Source organism: Balearica regulorum, chromosome Z, assembly GCF_011004875.1.
Source record: "Balearica regulorum gibbericeps isolate bBalReg1 chromosome Z, bBalReg1.pri, whole genome shotgun sequence".
NCBI lineage: Eukaryota > Metazoa > Chordata > Aves > Gruiformes > Gruidae > Balearica > Balearica regulorum.
Window position 1 is genome coordinate 23,255,980 of NC_046220.1, and position 17,709 is coordinate 23,273,688.

A 17,709-nucleotide genomic window follows, 5' to 3' on the forward strand; every position below is an offset into this window, starting at 1 on the left:
TAGTTATCCAATGTGTATTTCTTTCCAAGTTTGGAATTCATTCCTCATTTCAGAAATCTTCCTATATATTAAATTCAAGGAACACATTCAAAATGGAAATGCTTTACTTTACCCATCTCTACTTTTCTCTCTTCTTCAGCAGCCTTCTAGAAATCATCATTGCTGTCTAATAGTTAATAAAACTTAAAAAGTTAGACTCCTGTGTTACTGTAAACACCTCCATCCCATGGTTTTTCTGCCCAGAGTTGGAAACATTGCCATCACTCCCTTTTGCTCTTTCTCTTGAGAGAATCTATTGATTTTTCTTAAGCAGGATTCTCCACGCTGCTGACAATAATTCTTCCATTTTGATCTGACCTATACTTTGATCTTCTGCAGCCAGCACAGTACTTTCACACATTAATCATCCACCTTATTTGCAATTTATCTTTACTAGCTCTTTTAATCCCTTAGTAGCCTTGCGAGCTTTGGTATACGTAAATAAATTCTTCTTTAACTTGGTTTTGTTGTTCAAATGCATTCATTTTCATTAACTGTATGATATTTTCATCCATATAAGCAACATAACCAGCTATACCTTTTGCCATCTTCTTCTCACTCATATGTCAACTGCTGCCCATTCCTGGAAACCCCACTATCTACACAGAATCCGCACACAGTCTTCAGACTTTCATCTATTCCTGCTCTGCTTTAGGAACAAATTCCTCAGGTGACCTAGAAATCTCTACTTTTGTATCACTTCATGCTTTAAACATAAAAGCTGAAACAGACTAAAGTTAATCCAAACTAGATTGGTAAATAATGCTCAACTTCATTATTCGCTTTCAAATTTTGCTTTTTTTTTCCTTTTATGTCCCCTACTAATTCTCACTATATAGCATTTGTTACAGCATGCTGGTCCTTCTACCTATCTTCAAAGCTTGCACAACTTTTGGATCTATACGTGTTAAAAGTTGGGAGAAAAAAGGAAAAAAAAAAAAAAGAAAAAAAAAAAGAGAGACTTTAAGATCAAGTATAGACTTGATCTTAAAATAAGGTAAGGAATCACACACACACACAAACCCCAAGCAGAAATCAAGACAAAGCACCTGCAAGTCACTTATGTAAGACAACTTACTACATGAAACTGCAAAATATAGAAGGAAAACTGTCTTTTTCACTCTTAGATATTCCATTATCTGAAATAATATACCCTACCTATACTTTACATACTGAACTGTATCCCAAATATACTGTAGTTTAAATCTAAACAAAACTAAAGATATCAACACAAGACCAACTGACTAAGAAATACCATTAGTACCTGCTTTCTAATCGGATCTGATAACCAATCGTCTGGCCAATCTTTTCTCTTCTTTCTGCTGCCACTCTTTCAGCCACAGCAACAGCTGCCAAACGTCTTGGTTGAGTGCAAAATATACGACAGGGAATTCCATTTTTGTAACAGTCGTCAAGAAGGAACTGAGGAATCTGTAAAGAAGTAGTTTAAATTTACTTTTTAGTTTGATAAAGTCATGGCTTTTTTACCACAGTGAAACAATTTAACTTCATCCCAATATTACACAGGTAGCAAAAGGATTCGTAATAGGATTATCATTGCAAACATATTTGACAGTGCAGAAAGGCAGTAAAAATAAATCTCTCATTTTAAGTTTAATCTGTTTAAAAAAAAAAAAAAGTTGAAGCTTCTCTCTCCTGCTTCAGAGAAATCTATAAAAAATACCTGCAGGTAATCTTTCCTTTTAATACATTAATATTCTACTCTAGATAGCTACTTTGTCTTCAATATTTTATATTATTTTAATCAAAAACTAGTATCTATTAGAAAATTGTGTAGAACCATTTATGCTTTTAGTAAGTATCTGCTGGCTTAGTATTTCAAAAGCAAGAAAGTGAATTAGAACACAAGACTTTGGAATATATAGGGGAAAAAAGCCTTAAAACTAGCATAAAGAAATCCCTTATTACATAAATATTACAAAATTGACAATGTTTTTTTATAAATACTGTTATATTTTTTGCTTCATTAAAAGAAACATACTTGAGTAGTTTTTCCTGATCCAGTCTCTCCTACAATCAAAACAACTTTATTCTCCTTTATTATTTTCACAATTTCTTCCTGTTTTTCAAAAACTGGTAGTGATTGCCTGAAGGAATCAAACTCTGATTCCCCTCTTTTCACTGGAACCTGGGGGATACCGTTGTTAAGTCGTCCGCTTGTCTTGTTCACTTCTCTGCTTTCTGTGAAGAGAAGTTAACAATTTACTTGGGCAGATACAAAAGAAGGTCATTAAAATGTTGCTTTAAAATCCTATTAAAAAAAAAAATGAACATTCCTGACTTTATATCCGTCCCTACAGATAAAGTGGCAAACCAATCACACATTTAAAAGCCATATTCATATTACTACATCCTGTTATGTTGCTTGAAATTAATATTGTTCAAAGGAGTTATTACTTTCACAGATATTTTGAACAAAACCAGACTATCCCAGTGCATTTCTCAAAGTTAAAAAAGGTCACGAAGAGCAAAAAGAGAAATAGTAATTAAGCCCAAGAAAAGCAGTCTGGCATATTTTCTTGGCTTTTGTATCATGTTTACACATTCACATATCCACAGTTTACCGAGAAATATTCACTGTATAGTTAAAAGATTTAAGTTATTCCAAACTGACAAGCACGTCTTCTGAGAAAAAGATAACTTTACTGTGATTCATACGCCTTTTTTCACACCCTCCCCGGTCTTTTATGACCTCCTTTCAGTCAGTCTTACATAACCTAATGCTCTAGTCTGTAAGATTTGTCTGAAATCATACAAATTGAACCATGCTTTATCTAGAACCCTGGACCTGCACAGCAGAGTGTGAAGTATTAGAGAACAATGCATAAGTAGCCAAAGAACCTGCACGTCTTCAGAGAAGACTACTTCAAATTCAGTATTGTAAATGCCATTCTATAATTCCTTAATAATTATTTTCCAGAAGAATGAAAAGCTTCCTGTAAATTCAATGTAAATTAAAAGATAAATATATTTAACTTACAAGCACTGTCTTACCAAGACAGACACAGGCTAACAAATTAAGAGCCAAAAACCATTCTGGAGAAGACAAATTTTACACTATTCATTAATTTATGCCTTACATTCCTAAGGAACTGCTTTTCAGGACTTTTATTATAGATTCCCTCTGTTCATTAAACAATTGTATTTAACAATCAAAACAATTGAAAAAGAAAACTAGCAAAGAAAGCACTTCAAGCATGACCAACCATAAATCAGAAATATCCAACGAAACAAGGCATACTGATACAAGTGTTTTCTGGGCATTACACCCAGCTTTGTGCACAGAAACACAACATAACTCTTACACTCATAACTGTTAAAGCAATAGTCCTGTCAGAAGCATTGTTTAAAAAAAAAACACAAACCACAATATATCAGAAGTTTGTATTCCAGTGAACTCTTTCATATTCTAGAAATCAAGAACTTTAGAAAGCAGTCTCCTAGGGACCAAATCTATTCTAGACGAAGACAAAACAAAAAATAAATTTCTTATTTTATCAGGGACAAGAATTTTTATAAGAAGAACAGCCAGCCTCATTTTGTCATAAGGGTGTTCATATAAAGCCATCATGGTAACACTTCTTTCTTCAATCTCACTTCACAGAACTTGTAGGAACTCCTATTTCAGAAATGTACTTCCAAATAAATTTGGCTGGAACTGGCTCAAAGATTCCAGAGTAACATAGCACAAGGGAGACATGGGAAAGGGGGTGACATGACTGCCTAAGTTCATCATGACACCAGTTTTAAAAGACCCTACTGTTAACAATTAAAAGTCAAGAAAATTAATGGGTTTGTTTGTGGGGGGAGAGTGTCAGTTGGGATGGGAGAGGAGACAGAAAAGAAAGGTTTTGTTTTGTGTTTGGGTTGTTGGGGGTTTTTTTAAGCAGTGTTGATTCACAAGGCCATGTCAGAAGACACACTGAACATACCAGATTCAACAGCATACGTATTGCCTCGCTCAGTCTTTGGCAGAAGTTCCGTTCGTTCTTTATTTGTGACAGGAAATCTCTGAATTAAACTCCGAACAGTATGTTTTGTACTGGGAGCCAAGCAACAAGTCATTACTGCATGTGTTAGTTCTGACCCATCCTTCTTCCTTACAGTTAGGTATCGATTTGCTCCTTTTCTGGGAGGAAAAAAAAAAAGAAGTATTTTAGCAATAAGTAACCTATTTACCTCTATGTAATGATCTTTGACCACAATTTTTTTTTAAGAGAGTTGTGGCATTATTTTCAAATATAACGTCAGAACTAGAAAATTCCAGATAATATCCTATGTAGCATAACACACACCAAAATAACAGAAGCATCCACAATACCCACCATCAAAACCACCCTCTAATCACATAGGGTAGCACAGCACTGACACTGCACACTTTGGGCACCTATGCCTAGCATAACCTTACAATTAGGCCTCCATAATGTAACACTCTTCTGCTACCTTTTTGTTAAAGCTCTATAACTGCATTTGCTTCCCAAAAGACAGTGTCAGCTCCATCAATCAATACTGAGAGGTATTACACAAAACTGATTTCTGGACTATTTTAAGAGATTTAGAGGTTAATAATCTTTTGAATAAGCTTTTGAATATCTCCAAGGATGGAGACTCCACCATCTCTCTGGGCAACCTGTGCCAGTGCTCCATCACCCTCACAGGGAAAAAAAAATTTCCTGATGTTGACAGGGAACCTCCTGTGTTTCAGTCTGTGCCCATTGCCTCTGGTCTTGTCTCTGGGCATCACTGAAAAGAGCCTGGCTATGCCCTCTTTGCACCCTCCCTGGCAGGGATTTGTATGCATTAATAAGGTCCCCCTCAAGTGTTCTATTGTCCTGACTGAACAGTCCCAGCTCTCTCAGCCTCTCCTCCTCGAAGAGATGCTCCAGTCCATCATCTCAGTGGCCCTTCACTGAACTCTCTCCAGTACATCCATGTCTCTCTCCTACTGGTGATCCCAGCACTGGACACAGCACTCCCAGTATGGCCTCACCAGTGCTGTGTAAAGGGGAAGGATCACCTCCCTTGACCTGCTGGTAACCCTCCTCCTAATTGGGGGCATAAGAGGGAGCTGGAGAGATAGTATAAGGGCAAGCTATCCCCAACTAAGCACAACACACAATTTTTTTAAGTAGACATACAGCAAAGCACAAAGATACTTATTTTTAACTTACTTTTAAAACTTTTTTTCTCTAGTACTATTGCCTGCAACAGTGCAGGATATGCTAGAAACACAGCTCATTTTAATACTAGTCAGGAAATTCCATACATTTGTACCAAGAAAGAAAATAATAAATAAAAATCAGATTCCAACTTACCCTTTGCTTTTAGATATCAGTCCAAGAGACTGACATAGCCGATGAACAAATGCTCTTTCAGTACTAGTGAAAGAAGAAGGAAATTCCATTTCTAGAAAGATAATAAAAAAGCAAACATAACAAGACAACATGCAGTATTCTTGACATATTATCTCAATGTTACGAGTTTTTAAATCCCCAAACCTACCACATTCTCCCGTGAACAAAGGGACTAACGGCAGTGACGTATCTTCATACCTGTAAGCGATGCACGGTTCACAAGCAAGCCACCTTGTTGGGTCAGAAAGAAGCTGAAGAGAGGCTTCTACTGGTGAACCGACGAAGAGCCCCTGGGCCTAGATGCGTCTCACCCCAACTCCGGGCCTCGCCTCCCCAACCCAGGTGCTCACAGCCGCCCCGGGTGCCCGCAGCCCAGCGCCCGCCTCGCTGCCGACAGGCCCGCCCGGGCGCACCTGCCAGGCAGGGCACCCCCCCACCTTTCTGCCGCGCAGCCAGCCTGCCGCTTACTCACCTTTCTCCTCTCCGTACCGGAACCGCTCCAAGGCGAGGTTCACCGCGATCTCCACCTCTTCGTCGACGCGGATATCCTTCAGCCCCTTGCCGCGGCCGCGGCCCGCCGCGGGGCCGGCGGAGGCGGCCGCGGCGGGGGTACCGGAGCCCCCCGAGCCCCCGCCGGGCTGCCGCGGGGAGACGCTACTGGGCCGCGACATGGCTCCGTGACCAGGGGCGACAGCCCGAGGGTGTCGCGGAGACCGCGGAGTGACGGCGAGGCGGCGAGTCCCGGTGGCGCGGGCACGCCGGGATAAGCCAACCACCGCGGGCACAGCGGTACCTCCACAGCAGTGGGGCCGGCACGGCGCAGCGTCGCGACGTCAGGACGCGGCGCGGGGCGGGCAGGAGGAACTGCTCCGCCCCCACCTCGGCTCCCGCCCGGCGGAGGCTCCGCCCTCAGGACACTGGGGGCGTGGCGAAAGCCGTGTCCGCGGCCGTGGCAGCGTGCGCGCCCGCCTCCGTCCCCCGCTGGCCCCTCGGCAGTAGGAGGGCGCCCCGCCCCGCCCCGCCCCGCCCCGCGGCGGCCTTTAGCCGCTTCCCCTCAGCGGCGGCCTGCGCTACCGGGGCGCTCGAAGCCCATAGGTGGCTGCGGGTTAGTTATTTCTCGGCCTTTCGAGGCGCAAGTCCCTGTGGGAGAGGCGCCGACTTTCCGGTTAAGGGAGTTGTGAGGTTGGTTTTAGTCACTTACTCCTTTGGGGTAATTAGGAAAAGTAAACGATGCGGGAGGTGTGACGAGTTGCCAGAAGTTGTCAGCACTGTTACTTAGGTGAACATGAAAGCTGAGTAATGAAACCTGCCTTCCTAAACTGGGAAAGATGGCAAAAGTGCTCTCTGCTGATGCCTTAAGGACAATTAGTGGTGGAGTGGTGCATGCCCGAAATTGATGTCAGCTGAATACAAAATTATAAATGGAAAGAAATTTGGGTTGTCTTTCGTTATGCTGTTAAAGTGCAAATCATTGAAATAATGTACAATTGGCAGTGACTAAAAAAAGTGGCACTGACACCTGGTCATCAATTATGTAATTTAATTGAGTGGCATTAAATGTAGGGGGGTAAGATCATCACAGTCCTCAGCGTCTTCGCTGTAAGGTATTAGCCTTGATTTTGTAAAGTGCAAGTAATTTTTCCAGATGGCACTCCGAGGAGAAGTTGTTTAGCTATTTAGCATTATGGGAGATTTGTTGATGTCTTGAGTATTCTTTAGATCAGTAAATAACCCTTTGGCTGAAATCATCTTTTCCTGCTGTCCTTTGGCTCCATGCTGAGGATATGAAAAAAAAAAAAAAAACCAAACCCAACTACCACAACAAAAAGCCCTCTTGGACATGACAGAGGATTAACTATTGAAGGTTGCTACTTTGGAAACATCATTCAGTCAGGAGAATACTTTGAAGAAGAGCAAACTATTCCTGAAGCATGAACTCAAGTGGAGAACTAAATAAATAGCAAATAAACACTGACTGATGTAGCTGCCTGAAAAATATCTCTTAGGAGACCTCTACCAAAGCTATATACAAAGCTCACTTCTTTGTAATTCTGCACTTAGAAGTGGCACTGGAGCTGAAGGTTTGCTGTATTGTAAGATTGCTTTTAAAATTTTCTCGTTTTTTTAATTCAGGTACCTTCCAATACATCTTCAACCAAAGTGCTTAATGCTATTTCCTTATACCTGTTTCTGTGATACTCAGTACTGTCATGTTAGAGCACGTCACATTTACTATAAAAAATTAAACTCATTAGCTTAACATAAGAATGCCTCCTACCTTCCTTAGTATCAACAGTAATAAATGAGAGGTCATGACTCGTTTGAAAGAGTCACATCAGAAATCTTTAATTATGAATCTAGATCTGTTACTACTTCTTGTGTCTTAAGAGCATCATCTTGCCTTCCTACAAAAAAAACCCATATGATTCTGCAAAATGATTCCTCAGGCCCTATTCTGATCTCAGTTTCTAATCTCGTGTATACAAGAGCTCACAGAGATAATAACTAGCTGTTGTGTTAGGTCTCATCTATACAGTTAACAGCACAATGAAGCCTGAGTGCATCCCGCATAATAAATTTCTTAATGCATAGCTTGGTGCTTTCATTGCTGTGTTGGCTCTGCAATGTTATTAAGTGTGAAAAAACATTAAAGTGGTGTCACTGAAATAGAGGCATACCTCAAAGCACACAGTGAGGATATACATGGAGAAAGAAAGAATCGTGTTTATACACTCCTGATGGAAAATAAAGCTGCAGCCTGAATTCACAGCTAATGTAACTGTTGATAGCATTACACTAGAGGTTAATCTGTCTCCAGGAGTTTAAGACATGAACTCATAAAATATTAGTGAAGGAAGCCTGACTCAGTAAACTAACAGTGTTTGAATTTAACACATGGTAAAGATGAGTGGAGTGCTGGCACACTGAGCATGATTTAAACTACCTGCTTGCTATAGATTTTCACTATAAATATACCTAAAAAAAACCCCTCAAACAGCCAATAAATTATTCTTTTCAAACTGCTGATACAAATTAGAGAAGTCAGCATTTAGGTGACAAAATCTACTGAACACAGAGTAGTTTCATGCTACAGTGAAGCAGGAGGAAAATCTTCTTGGTAAGGACTTGTCACCCACATACTGCAGACTGCAACCAGTGCCATGCCCTGCTAATTAGTTGATTGCAGTCAGCACTGAGCGTATTAAAAAAAAAAAAAAAAAAAAAGACTGAAGACAGAATTGTGCCTTAAGCCCATGTCTTGGGGCAGCTGTGCAAACTGGTCTCCTGTTCTGGTGAATTTACTTCCAAAAACACTAAGGGTGGTTGGGGACCACCTTTGAGGTTGCCCTCCAGCTCTGACTTGCCTGTGTGCAGATGACGGCCATGGGAAGAAGGAGCACCAACATACTCTCTGGAGCACATGGGATCCAAACAAGCCCATACTAGTATCACATAGGGCATGCCTCATGGTGGTGTAACACAGGTCCAGCTTCCCATTAGTTATGCCTTCTCTCAGGCTTTTGAGAAAAGACCTTTACAGGCCAGTCCGTGTCTAGGAGCAAAGGAAGTGCTCTTCTGCATTCGGCCAGATCTTCATACAGTCTAGCATTCTAGCTCCAGCTCAGGTCCATATTAGATGTGGAAGTACAACAGGAACATACAACAGATCATTCTGAAAAACATATATACAAAATAGGTTTTGTCTTTGTTGCTAAGTTCTTAGGCATGGTGGTTTATATATAAACTTTATACATTTTCTGATAATAAAAATTACTAGCTGTAGATTTTCTTATTAGAATTAACAATGTGTAAGACTTTTTAAAATCCTTTTTCGTGGTTTGCCTCAGAAATAACTTCTGGCTAAGTCTTACACAAAACAAATAGCTCCTGGAGTAAGAATTATTTCCTTTTATCAACATATGTCTAAACGCTGATATATATTTTATGAGAAGCATTAAGAGGCAGCAGAGTTTTATGCTAAAATACATCTGCATTTTCAAATATAATTATGCATTCTTATTTTACTCACTTCAGAGGCACTTTTATTTTGTAGCAGTTTTTGCTGGCTTCTTTTCACTTTGCAGAATATTTTCTCTCTTGTGAATACTATGAAATTCCACAACAGATTGCACTACTGAGAGAAAACTGTAAGTTTATGAAACAAAATTATGCATCATGTACTAACTGTGTGAGTGTATTTTGCCAGATTTTACTGCAAAACAGTTAGTCTCTTTGTGACTTTTTAAAAGATTTTTGTGTTGTAAGACTTGTTATCTCTTGAAATATGATGCAGGAATCACCAATGAGTTCAATCAGGTTAGTGAAAGAGCACAAGATTTATATTCTTTTCAGTTCCTTGATTACAAAAAAGACATTGTGATATGTTTTTATTTTAGGCATCATAGTAAATTTGTAACCAGACAGGTATTGGCTGTTATGTTATTAATGATCCTATAAAATGAGTTTTGTACTTACACATATTTATGGAAGTATGGCTAATGTGAAATTATAAGGGAAGATATTTGTTTAATAAATTACCTGTGGTGAAAATGGGCATCTGTTGCTTTACTGCTCACAACTGTATACACTGATAGTTCCGCAGAGCTTCTGCTGCTGATGTGGGATGTATGTGGGTGATTACCTCTTCCCCATTTATGTTGTATCATGTACTGACACATAAATTCTTGTTCATCTGTCTCTTCTACGGCTCTTATTCCCTTCCATTTTTATTTATTTTTAAGACATAAGGGAAAAAAAGTCTATTGATCAGTTTAATCAATGGTGTACGTGTGTGTGTGTAGATAAATGTTTACATGTGTGCTTTTTATCTGTCTGCTCTCAGTCTTTCCTTAAAAATTGTTTGAACCTTTTGAACAGTTGTGGTGGGTTGACCCTGGCTGAGGGCCAGGTGCCCACCAGAGCCACTCTATCACTCCCCTCTTTCATTAGACATTTAATTTTTCATTAAACCAAAAATGAAGGAGAGGGTAAAAGTCTCAGGTACCAAATTCCAAAAAGTTTAATACAAATAGGCACCAGAGTAGAAGACAGAAATCCTACTCCTATTCAACTGAAGAAGAAAGGCTGCCGCATGAGCTCACAGTCTCACATGGAAAGACTTCCAAAAATGCAACAGGTCCAGGATAATTTTTAATCAAAGTTTACATCTTGTTAACTCTGGAAAATCCAACTAATCGACACCTCTGTTAGGTATTCATGGAACCAATTCTTTTATTCATTTCCAGTCTTTTTCAAGTTACACTAATTTTTTTTCTCTGCCGTCATTCACTGCCAAAACATGTCCTTATGAAGGGTTTCAGGACATGGGTGGTTGGAGGCCTCAGAGTCAGGGCAATATCATCTGGTAATATCCAATCCAATCAATAATTTAAGGCAGAAATACACCATAGCAGCAGCAACAGGTGAGCAATGTTATACATAAGTATCTTTTTGTTCTTCCTAATTTTCTCCTTTAATATCCTTTGGAACTTGGAAACTCCATAAATATTGATGTTGAAGGTTATGCAGTTTTCTAATTTATTCTTAGATAAAATATCTCAGCTTTGCACATCACATTTTGGAGCAGGAGAAAAAAATCACAAAAATATTGTCTCACCAAAAAAAGCTATTTTATTTTGAAAATACTGTTTTAAGAATTTTCACTGGCTCTGCTTGATAAGAACTCCACAGCAAAGGCTGCTCAAGACTTGCATTTGTAGCTGGAGCTTGACATCCTAGGTCTGTGATGTGAGGTGAACCTAAACAAAGTGAGAAGGGTAATACAGTGACTCTAGGCATCAGGATTTTGATGAAAATTTAACTAGCACTTTCCTAGCCAAACCATGGCTCTGTTGGTAGCAAGTGCCCTTTGCTCTATATGAAGATGTTTAAAATAATATTTATTTAAACTCACATTATATGTCTGTTACTTTAAAATTTACAGTTTTTTGAATACAAAACAGTATACTAAACCAAAGAAGATCTTTATCTGAAGCCTACTGAAATAAAGCTTAATCTGTCCTTGGATACCACCAGGCATTGCTTTCAATCCTTGTGTATGTCAAAATCTTCAGTCTGAATACCTAAGCAGTTGCGGCAATTTAAATAGCTAACCCCTCTGATCTACGTTACAGTAACATCAGAAGTGTGCAGTTTTTAAGTCAGGTGATAGAAAATAAAATATTTGTATTAATTTCACTTCCCTAATTAAAAAATATTTACATGGGAAACAATTTTTACTTAGCTATTATATAGGTCAGATACAGATTATATAGGCTAGGCAAGACTTAGCTAAGGTCTATAGATGTGGGCGTATCATCCACATCTTAGTGTTGTGTACACATGCAAAGTATGCAAAGATATGAAAAGTGCCTGGTGGCCCACAGGCCCACGTCCCAGCCTGGCCCTGGCCGTCCCCAGGGAGGTGCCCGATGCCCAGGGCTGACCCCCTGCCCAGCTCCCTGGCTGCAGCAGGGGGATGGGCCGGCTGCGTCCTGGTAGGATAAGCCACTGTCCATAGGAGAGCTCGTGTGCAGAGATGTGTTGGGCTCCAAAGGCAGTAAGGATCGTCAGCTAAAAACAGTTGGAGACGCAGGGCAGATCAGCCTGCCAAGCAGCTTTCAAATCATGCTTATCTGTCATGATTGACAGCGGTGCATTCTCGTTTCTTTTTGACAAAAAAAAAAAAAGGTGCCTACAAAGAGGTATGCAAAATTTCCACAGAAAGTGGTGTTTCCACAAAACTAAAAAAAGCATGGGAAATGGTTGTACTTTATTAATTGCTTTAAAGCCAAACTGTTTTCTGTAATATTTGTAACATGTTCCTAATGCCCGACATTTACCTCTCTCTTGGAATACAAAGTATTTTCTTTATTTGGCAGAAGTAACAGTGCATTGAACACAAAGAATTCCAAGATTTTGAGAGATCAGGTCCAAGTGTGCCAGACTTGGCACTACTTCACAGCTGTTCCTGCTATATTCCCATTTTTATGTCATCGCTCTATCCTTGTCTGAATAACTAGGTAATTGTTAACTCGTCAAATGTGCTTTATTTATAAATGTGGCTTGAGATGCTGGCATGTATACAAAAAAAAAAATTGGGAATGATGAAGCCACTTGTTTTGCTTGCCTCATTTCTATTTATTGGCTGACGCAAGGTCAGAACATTGCTGTCCCACCACTGAACTGTAGTCTGGGGCCTAACTACCAAGTACAGCTAAAAAAAGTGGGTAACAAATTGGCTTAAATCAGCTAAATAGCCTGCCAGATTGCACCATCTTTGTAAGAGTGTGTGATCGGTACCCCCTGCTCCCAACCCCTGGTAATGTTGGCATAACCGAGGCCATTTTGTAAGGCAAGCAGCCATTCCCGAGTGTGACCAAGCGGGTCACATATTCATGCCCTTTCTACTAATCATAATATCCCATTGAAAAAAAAAGCTTTAATTGTAACCACAACTTAGTGCCATCATCATTCTGCCAAGGATCCCTAAAAGAACCCGTCTGTCCCCTTAGTGTCAGGTGACAGTGTGTCAGGGAAATGCCTGTGACCCAAGAGCCTCAGGGAGAAACAGGGAACTCTAGAAGGTGTGTTTGGCACAATTGGATAAGGGTGGGATGCAGTATTTAGGAAAGGGGAAGCGATAGTATTCTGCAGAATTAGACTCCTGATGCTGAGACAGGTCTGTGTTGCAGACCCTGGCTACCTTGCTTAAAGGAATATTACTAAGTTCAAACTTACTGTTTGAAATCTTAAGTTACTGGTTGTTTTGCTTGTTGGTTTTGGAGCAGGTTAATCTTAGAGTGCTATGGCTGAAAGCTATGTAGCGGGAAATTTTTTTCTCTTTTTTGGTCAATTGATTTTGGTCATTTGGCAGCTTGCTATGTACGGTCACTTCAGCTATTTTGTTCTGCAAAACCATCTGCAGGTAAATTCGGAGAGGTGTGTAACCATTTTCTTTTTCTATTGTTCAACACCTAACTTGAGATAGTCTTGACTTTTAGAGATCATACGAACTTAAAACTCTTGTCAATTTGGTGGGAAGTCTTAGGAGTCCAGCACCTCTGGAAATCAGGTGTCTCATGCCTATATTTCAGAGATCTCAGATTTTGTGAATATAAATATTGGAGAATAAATGCAGCTAGTACTACTACAGCATTGTTATTAATTTTTGCAATGGCTGTCTGGTATATTTTTATATTTGCATTTGGAAATCAGGGTTTTACGGAAAGTTGATTGTAGAAAATAATATAATATTGAAAAATTATGGATTCATTTAACTTAGATGAAATGATAAACAAAAACCAGATTGAAAGCTAAGATCCCCAGTTTCAAAAAGAAAATCTACAAACTCTCTTGAGAAATATCAAGCCTATTTTCCAACAAGGGATAGGCAGCAGTACAGAGGTCTCACTCCTTGCCCTCCTTCCTTGTTCTCTCTTCATAACTTTCTGCACACCATGCCCCCCTCCCACCAGGGACAGTGAGAATGCACTTCAGCAAGGATTGTACCTTCTACTGCACAGTGTGTTCTCTGTTTTAAACATGTCTTTTGTGATCCGAAACTCACATTCTTGGCTTCAGGAGTGAACTGCCTCATAATTTATAACACGCATCAGAATGCAGGGAACCACAGATGATGAGTGCTGCTTTCCAACCAATGTGATACATCTTTTTAAAAGTTAGATGTGGATCATGATACAAGCCAGCAAGCTCAGCTGGTTTTAATGTCTTGCATGCCATACCACAGCTAGGATATCAGCTGTTCCTATCAGCTAGGAGGAACTGGTGTGAGTGATTTTTTTACTTAGAAAAAGTCAGAAACTACTACACTAGGTTTTCTTGAGACTTACCTTGAAGATGCAAAAATTAACAGCAGCTGATCCCCCAGAAGGGGAAAAGCTAGCAGGAAAAACTCAACATATAAATAACCAACTGAGAAAGGTCATTAGCAAGGAGAAAAGAGAATATAAGGAATTCCTGATCTGCAAAGAAAGCTGCTGCATGAAGATAAAATGAGAACAAAAGATAAAGTGCCAGCTGGGAAATTCAGCTAGATTACAGAAGATGTAGGACATTAGTTTAGAAAAAGAAAAAGGTAAGAACTGGCTAACTGCAAGGCTTGGTATCAGGATGGAGGGAGGTAATTCTTTGAGATTCTCGTTGCTGTACTTTGGATCTGATCTTGCTACACTGGTACTGGGTATTGGTGACTTTGTCAGGAAATGCTGTTTTAGGACTCTATGTAGTTAAGAATTTTAATTCTTAATAAGTGTGTACTATATTTGCAGAATGTGTGCAAGAATTCTTGTGTGTGGTGTTGCACAAGCTAGTGTATGGGATCTGGCTGAAGAAAATAGTCTTGGGACTGCCCAACTCATTCAGTCCTCAATGTAGAACAAACAGCTGCAGTAAACCACTCATCTCACACATGAGCAACACCCTACACAGGACTGAGAAAAAGCATGTGCTAAGACTAAGAGTGAGACCACTGCGGGTCAAAAGAAGGAACATGATCTACATCTTCAAAGACTACGCACTACAACCTGAAAGAAGGACACTTGCAGTATCATCTGCTTTCATTGTCTTGAAGGAGTATGGAAGTGTGTTGGCTCCATACCCCAGCGCCCTGGTCATCCAGCAAGAACCAGTGTGAGCAACCTAATTTGGAAAGCTGCAGAGACTGAGAGTGTGTGAAAGTAAGTGTATGCATGCTTGTGCTTGCATAAAAGAAGTTAATAAAACACCATAGAGACTCTGCCTTGTAATGACTTACTTAATCAAGGTACAATAAATATTAAGTTAGAACTATTGCCATCAGTTATTATACTTGAAAGGGACTGAGCAACGAGAGAAGTGTGATAACTTTGCTGACTTTACATATTCATGAGCCATTGTCAACAACAAGGAAGATCAAGTTGTTACGTGGGAAGAACTGGATGTCTTCAAAGACTAATGTAATAGGAGAAGGATAATATCTGATAGTATGAGGAAAATGCATGTCCTTAATAATAGGATATTTTTTTTCTGTATACAGAAATAGGTTAGGAAAAAACTTAGCTGACCTCATTAATCACAGGATGATACACTAAGAAATGTAACGCTACTGTGAAACAGGCAAATGCTGTTCTAGGCTGTTTCAAAATACATATTTCCAGTAGAGATAAAAGATACTGTCATTGGTGCTGTTGGTATATCAATTCTTTTCACATAAATAAGAGGACTGATTAAAACTTAATTAGATGTTGAAAAGGGTGCCAAGGATACCAAAGGAAATGAAGATGCTATCCTATACACAAGATGAAAATGGTTTTTTCGTTTGGCAACTGCAAAGAAAATGACTACATGCCAAGGAGACGGAAAGAGAGTGAGAGGTGTAATCCATGAACAAGTTCAGAGTGCTATCTGACCATGAATTGTTGGAGCAGAAAAACAAACTATATATTTTTCAGGTAAAATTTGATGAGTGGAAAGGAATTGTATGTGTCAAGAGGGGCTGGTGCTCTGTGCCTCAGAACGCTCCCACCTCTTCAATACCCCTTCAAACAGCCTGAAGTGCTACTGGAAATGTTGGGGTTTGTTGTAGGTTTTTTTAGGCTTGGCTTCTACAGGCCAGCCAAGGTCAAACGAGGCTGCAGCACCCCCGAAGCAGGGAGTCCAGTGAAAGGAAAACAAGCGACCCTCAGATGACCATACTGAACGAGGTCTGCCCAGCACTTGGTGGCCGGACACCAGTGGGGCGTGTAACCACAATTATGAGGGCAGCTAGCCTTCATTTGCCTGGGCCACTCACTCTCGGTGCCGCCGTGGCTTCTGGCACCGGGAAAAGAGACCGGTGGAAAGAGGCGCCACGGTGGAGGCAGGACGGTGGCGTGCGCAGGAAGGGCGCGGGGAGCCTTCGACGCCGCACCCGCGGCTCCCGGAGGGTCCCGGCCGAGGCGGAAGGCGGAGCTCCACCGTCCCGGCCAGGCAGCTCCGGCCATGGGGCTGCGGCGCTCCGGCCCCCTGCATGCCCGCCCCCGCGGGGCCGTGCCTGGGCTCGGCGGGGCCGCGCACGGCGGAAGGTGGATGCGGGGCCGGGGCCGCGCGGCGGGGCTTCCCGCCCCCGCATTGTGCTGCCGCTCGCAGTTTGCAGGCGCGGCGGGACTGGGAATCTCGGGCGCCTGAGGCGGCCTCGCCTCCTCCGTAGTTGGGCGCATGATGGCGGCAGCCGCCGTAGCGGAGGTGAGCAGCGCCGGCAGTAGCAGCAGCGATACCTCTAGCACGGGCGAGGAGGAGAGGATGAGGCGTCTCTTCCAGACCTGCGACGGCGATGGGGATGGCTTCATCAGCAGGTAGCGACAGCGGGAGGAGGTTTTTTGCGCCGCTGGTGCGGAGCCGTCCCTTCCTTCCCCCCCCCCCCCCCCCCGGCCGCCCGCGAAGCGGCGTCTCAACTTCTCGGCGAGTTTGAGTACTTTGCAGAACGCTGCCGCAGCCACCGCCAGGCCGGACCCTCGGCGCCACCGCTGGGGCAGCCGTCCTGCGGCTTCTGCCCTCGGCGGTGCGGGGGGCGGACCTTGGCACCGGCCGTCTCCCTTGCCCGCTGCCCCCTTGGCACGGTGCGGGCAGCCAGAACCTTCACGGCCGGTACCTCAGCGAGCGCAGCGGCCGGCAGCCAGCCTCAGCCTCCACGGCCGGTACCCCAGCCAGCCAGCCAGCCAGCCCGGGGCGCCCCTGCCCTCCCGCCCGCCTCTCGGACGGCGGTTGGCTCCGGGAGCGAGAGTTCGAGAGCAGGGCTTGGCTGTGCCTCCGCTCCGGGAGCTTGCAGGGAACGGAGGAGGGTGGGGTGGAGGGCAGACAGGTACCGCCGGGAGGACTTCCACTTCTGCCGGGTCCGGAAGGTCACGTTTTCTAACCTGGGTGGTTTTTATCACCTAATCCACTAGGCGGGTGATTTTTACAAGCAAAGCTAGTCACAGGTAGTCTAAGAGAAAATTCTTACTGATCTCGTAGATCATCCGATTTATTTATATTTTTTTTTTCAATGTCCTTGTTATACAATCTCACATAAATTCCTCTACTGGTCCCCAGTGAGTTTTGGGATTGCGACCCAGGCTGATAGATTTTGAGAGGGAAGTGGTGAGCTTGTACATTTGCAGTAGGAAATAAGTTGTAATGAAATGTTCATGTATCTGGAAATACTGGCAGTGTGTTTTGGTCAGGACTGGATTTTGTTGGAAGGATATTTCTGCTCTCGCACCATATTTTAAAAAACACTGAACTTAACAAAGGCAAGATTTGCCAGAGATGCTGGGAA

The 17,709-nt window shown here is 41.9% G+C and overlaps 2 protein-coding genes across 5 annotated transcripts in view; one reads left to right on the top strand and one right to left on the bottom strand.

Moving 5' to 3' along the window:
- Positions 1 to 6,245, bottom strand: part of YTHDC2 (YTH N6-methyladenosine RNA binding protein C2) — a 31,679-nt gene extending 25,434 nt beyond the window's left edge. For both annotated transcript variants that reach the window (XR_012832977.1, XM_075739797.1), the window contains exons 1-5: positions 5,887 to 6,245; positions 5,376 to 5,466; positions 3,993 to 4,189; positions 2,042 to 2,241; positions 1,304 to 1,470 (exon numbers count right to left, since the gene is read on the bottom strand). Coding sequence is in view for 1 of the 2 variants with exons in the window: in XM_075739797.1 (XP_075595912.1) it covers positions 1,304 to 1,470; positions 2,042 to 2,241; positions 3,993 to 4,189; positions 5,376 to 5,466; positions 5,887 to 6,085 (854 nt within the window). In the remaining variant the exon portion in view is untranslated. The remainder of the gene's footprint in view (positions 1 to 1,303; positions 1,471 to 2,041; positions 2,242 to 3,992; positions 4,190 to 5,375; positions 5,467 to 5,886) is intronic.
- Positions 6,246 to 16,394: 10,149 nt separating this feature from the next.
- MCC (MCC regulator of Wnt signaling pathway) overlaps positions 16,395 to 17,709 on the top strand; it is a 220,054-nt gene continuing 218,739 nt past the window's right edge. Inside the window, exon 1 of one of the 3 annotated variants that reach the window (XM_075740722.1) lies at positions 16,395 to 16,747. In XM_075740722.1, the coding sequence (XP_075596837.1) occupies positions 16,611 to 16,747 (137 nt within the window). In that variant the 5' untranslated portion in view covers positions 16,395 to 16,610. Of the gene's footprint in view, positions 16,748 to 17,164; positions 17,285 to 17,709 lie in introns of those variants that run through there. The other 2 variants (XM_075740724.1, XM_075740723.1) reach the window with 2 other exon arrangements.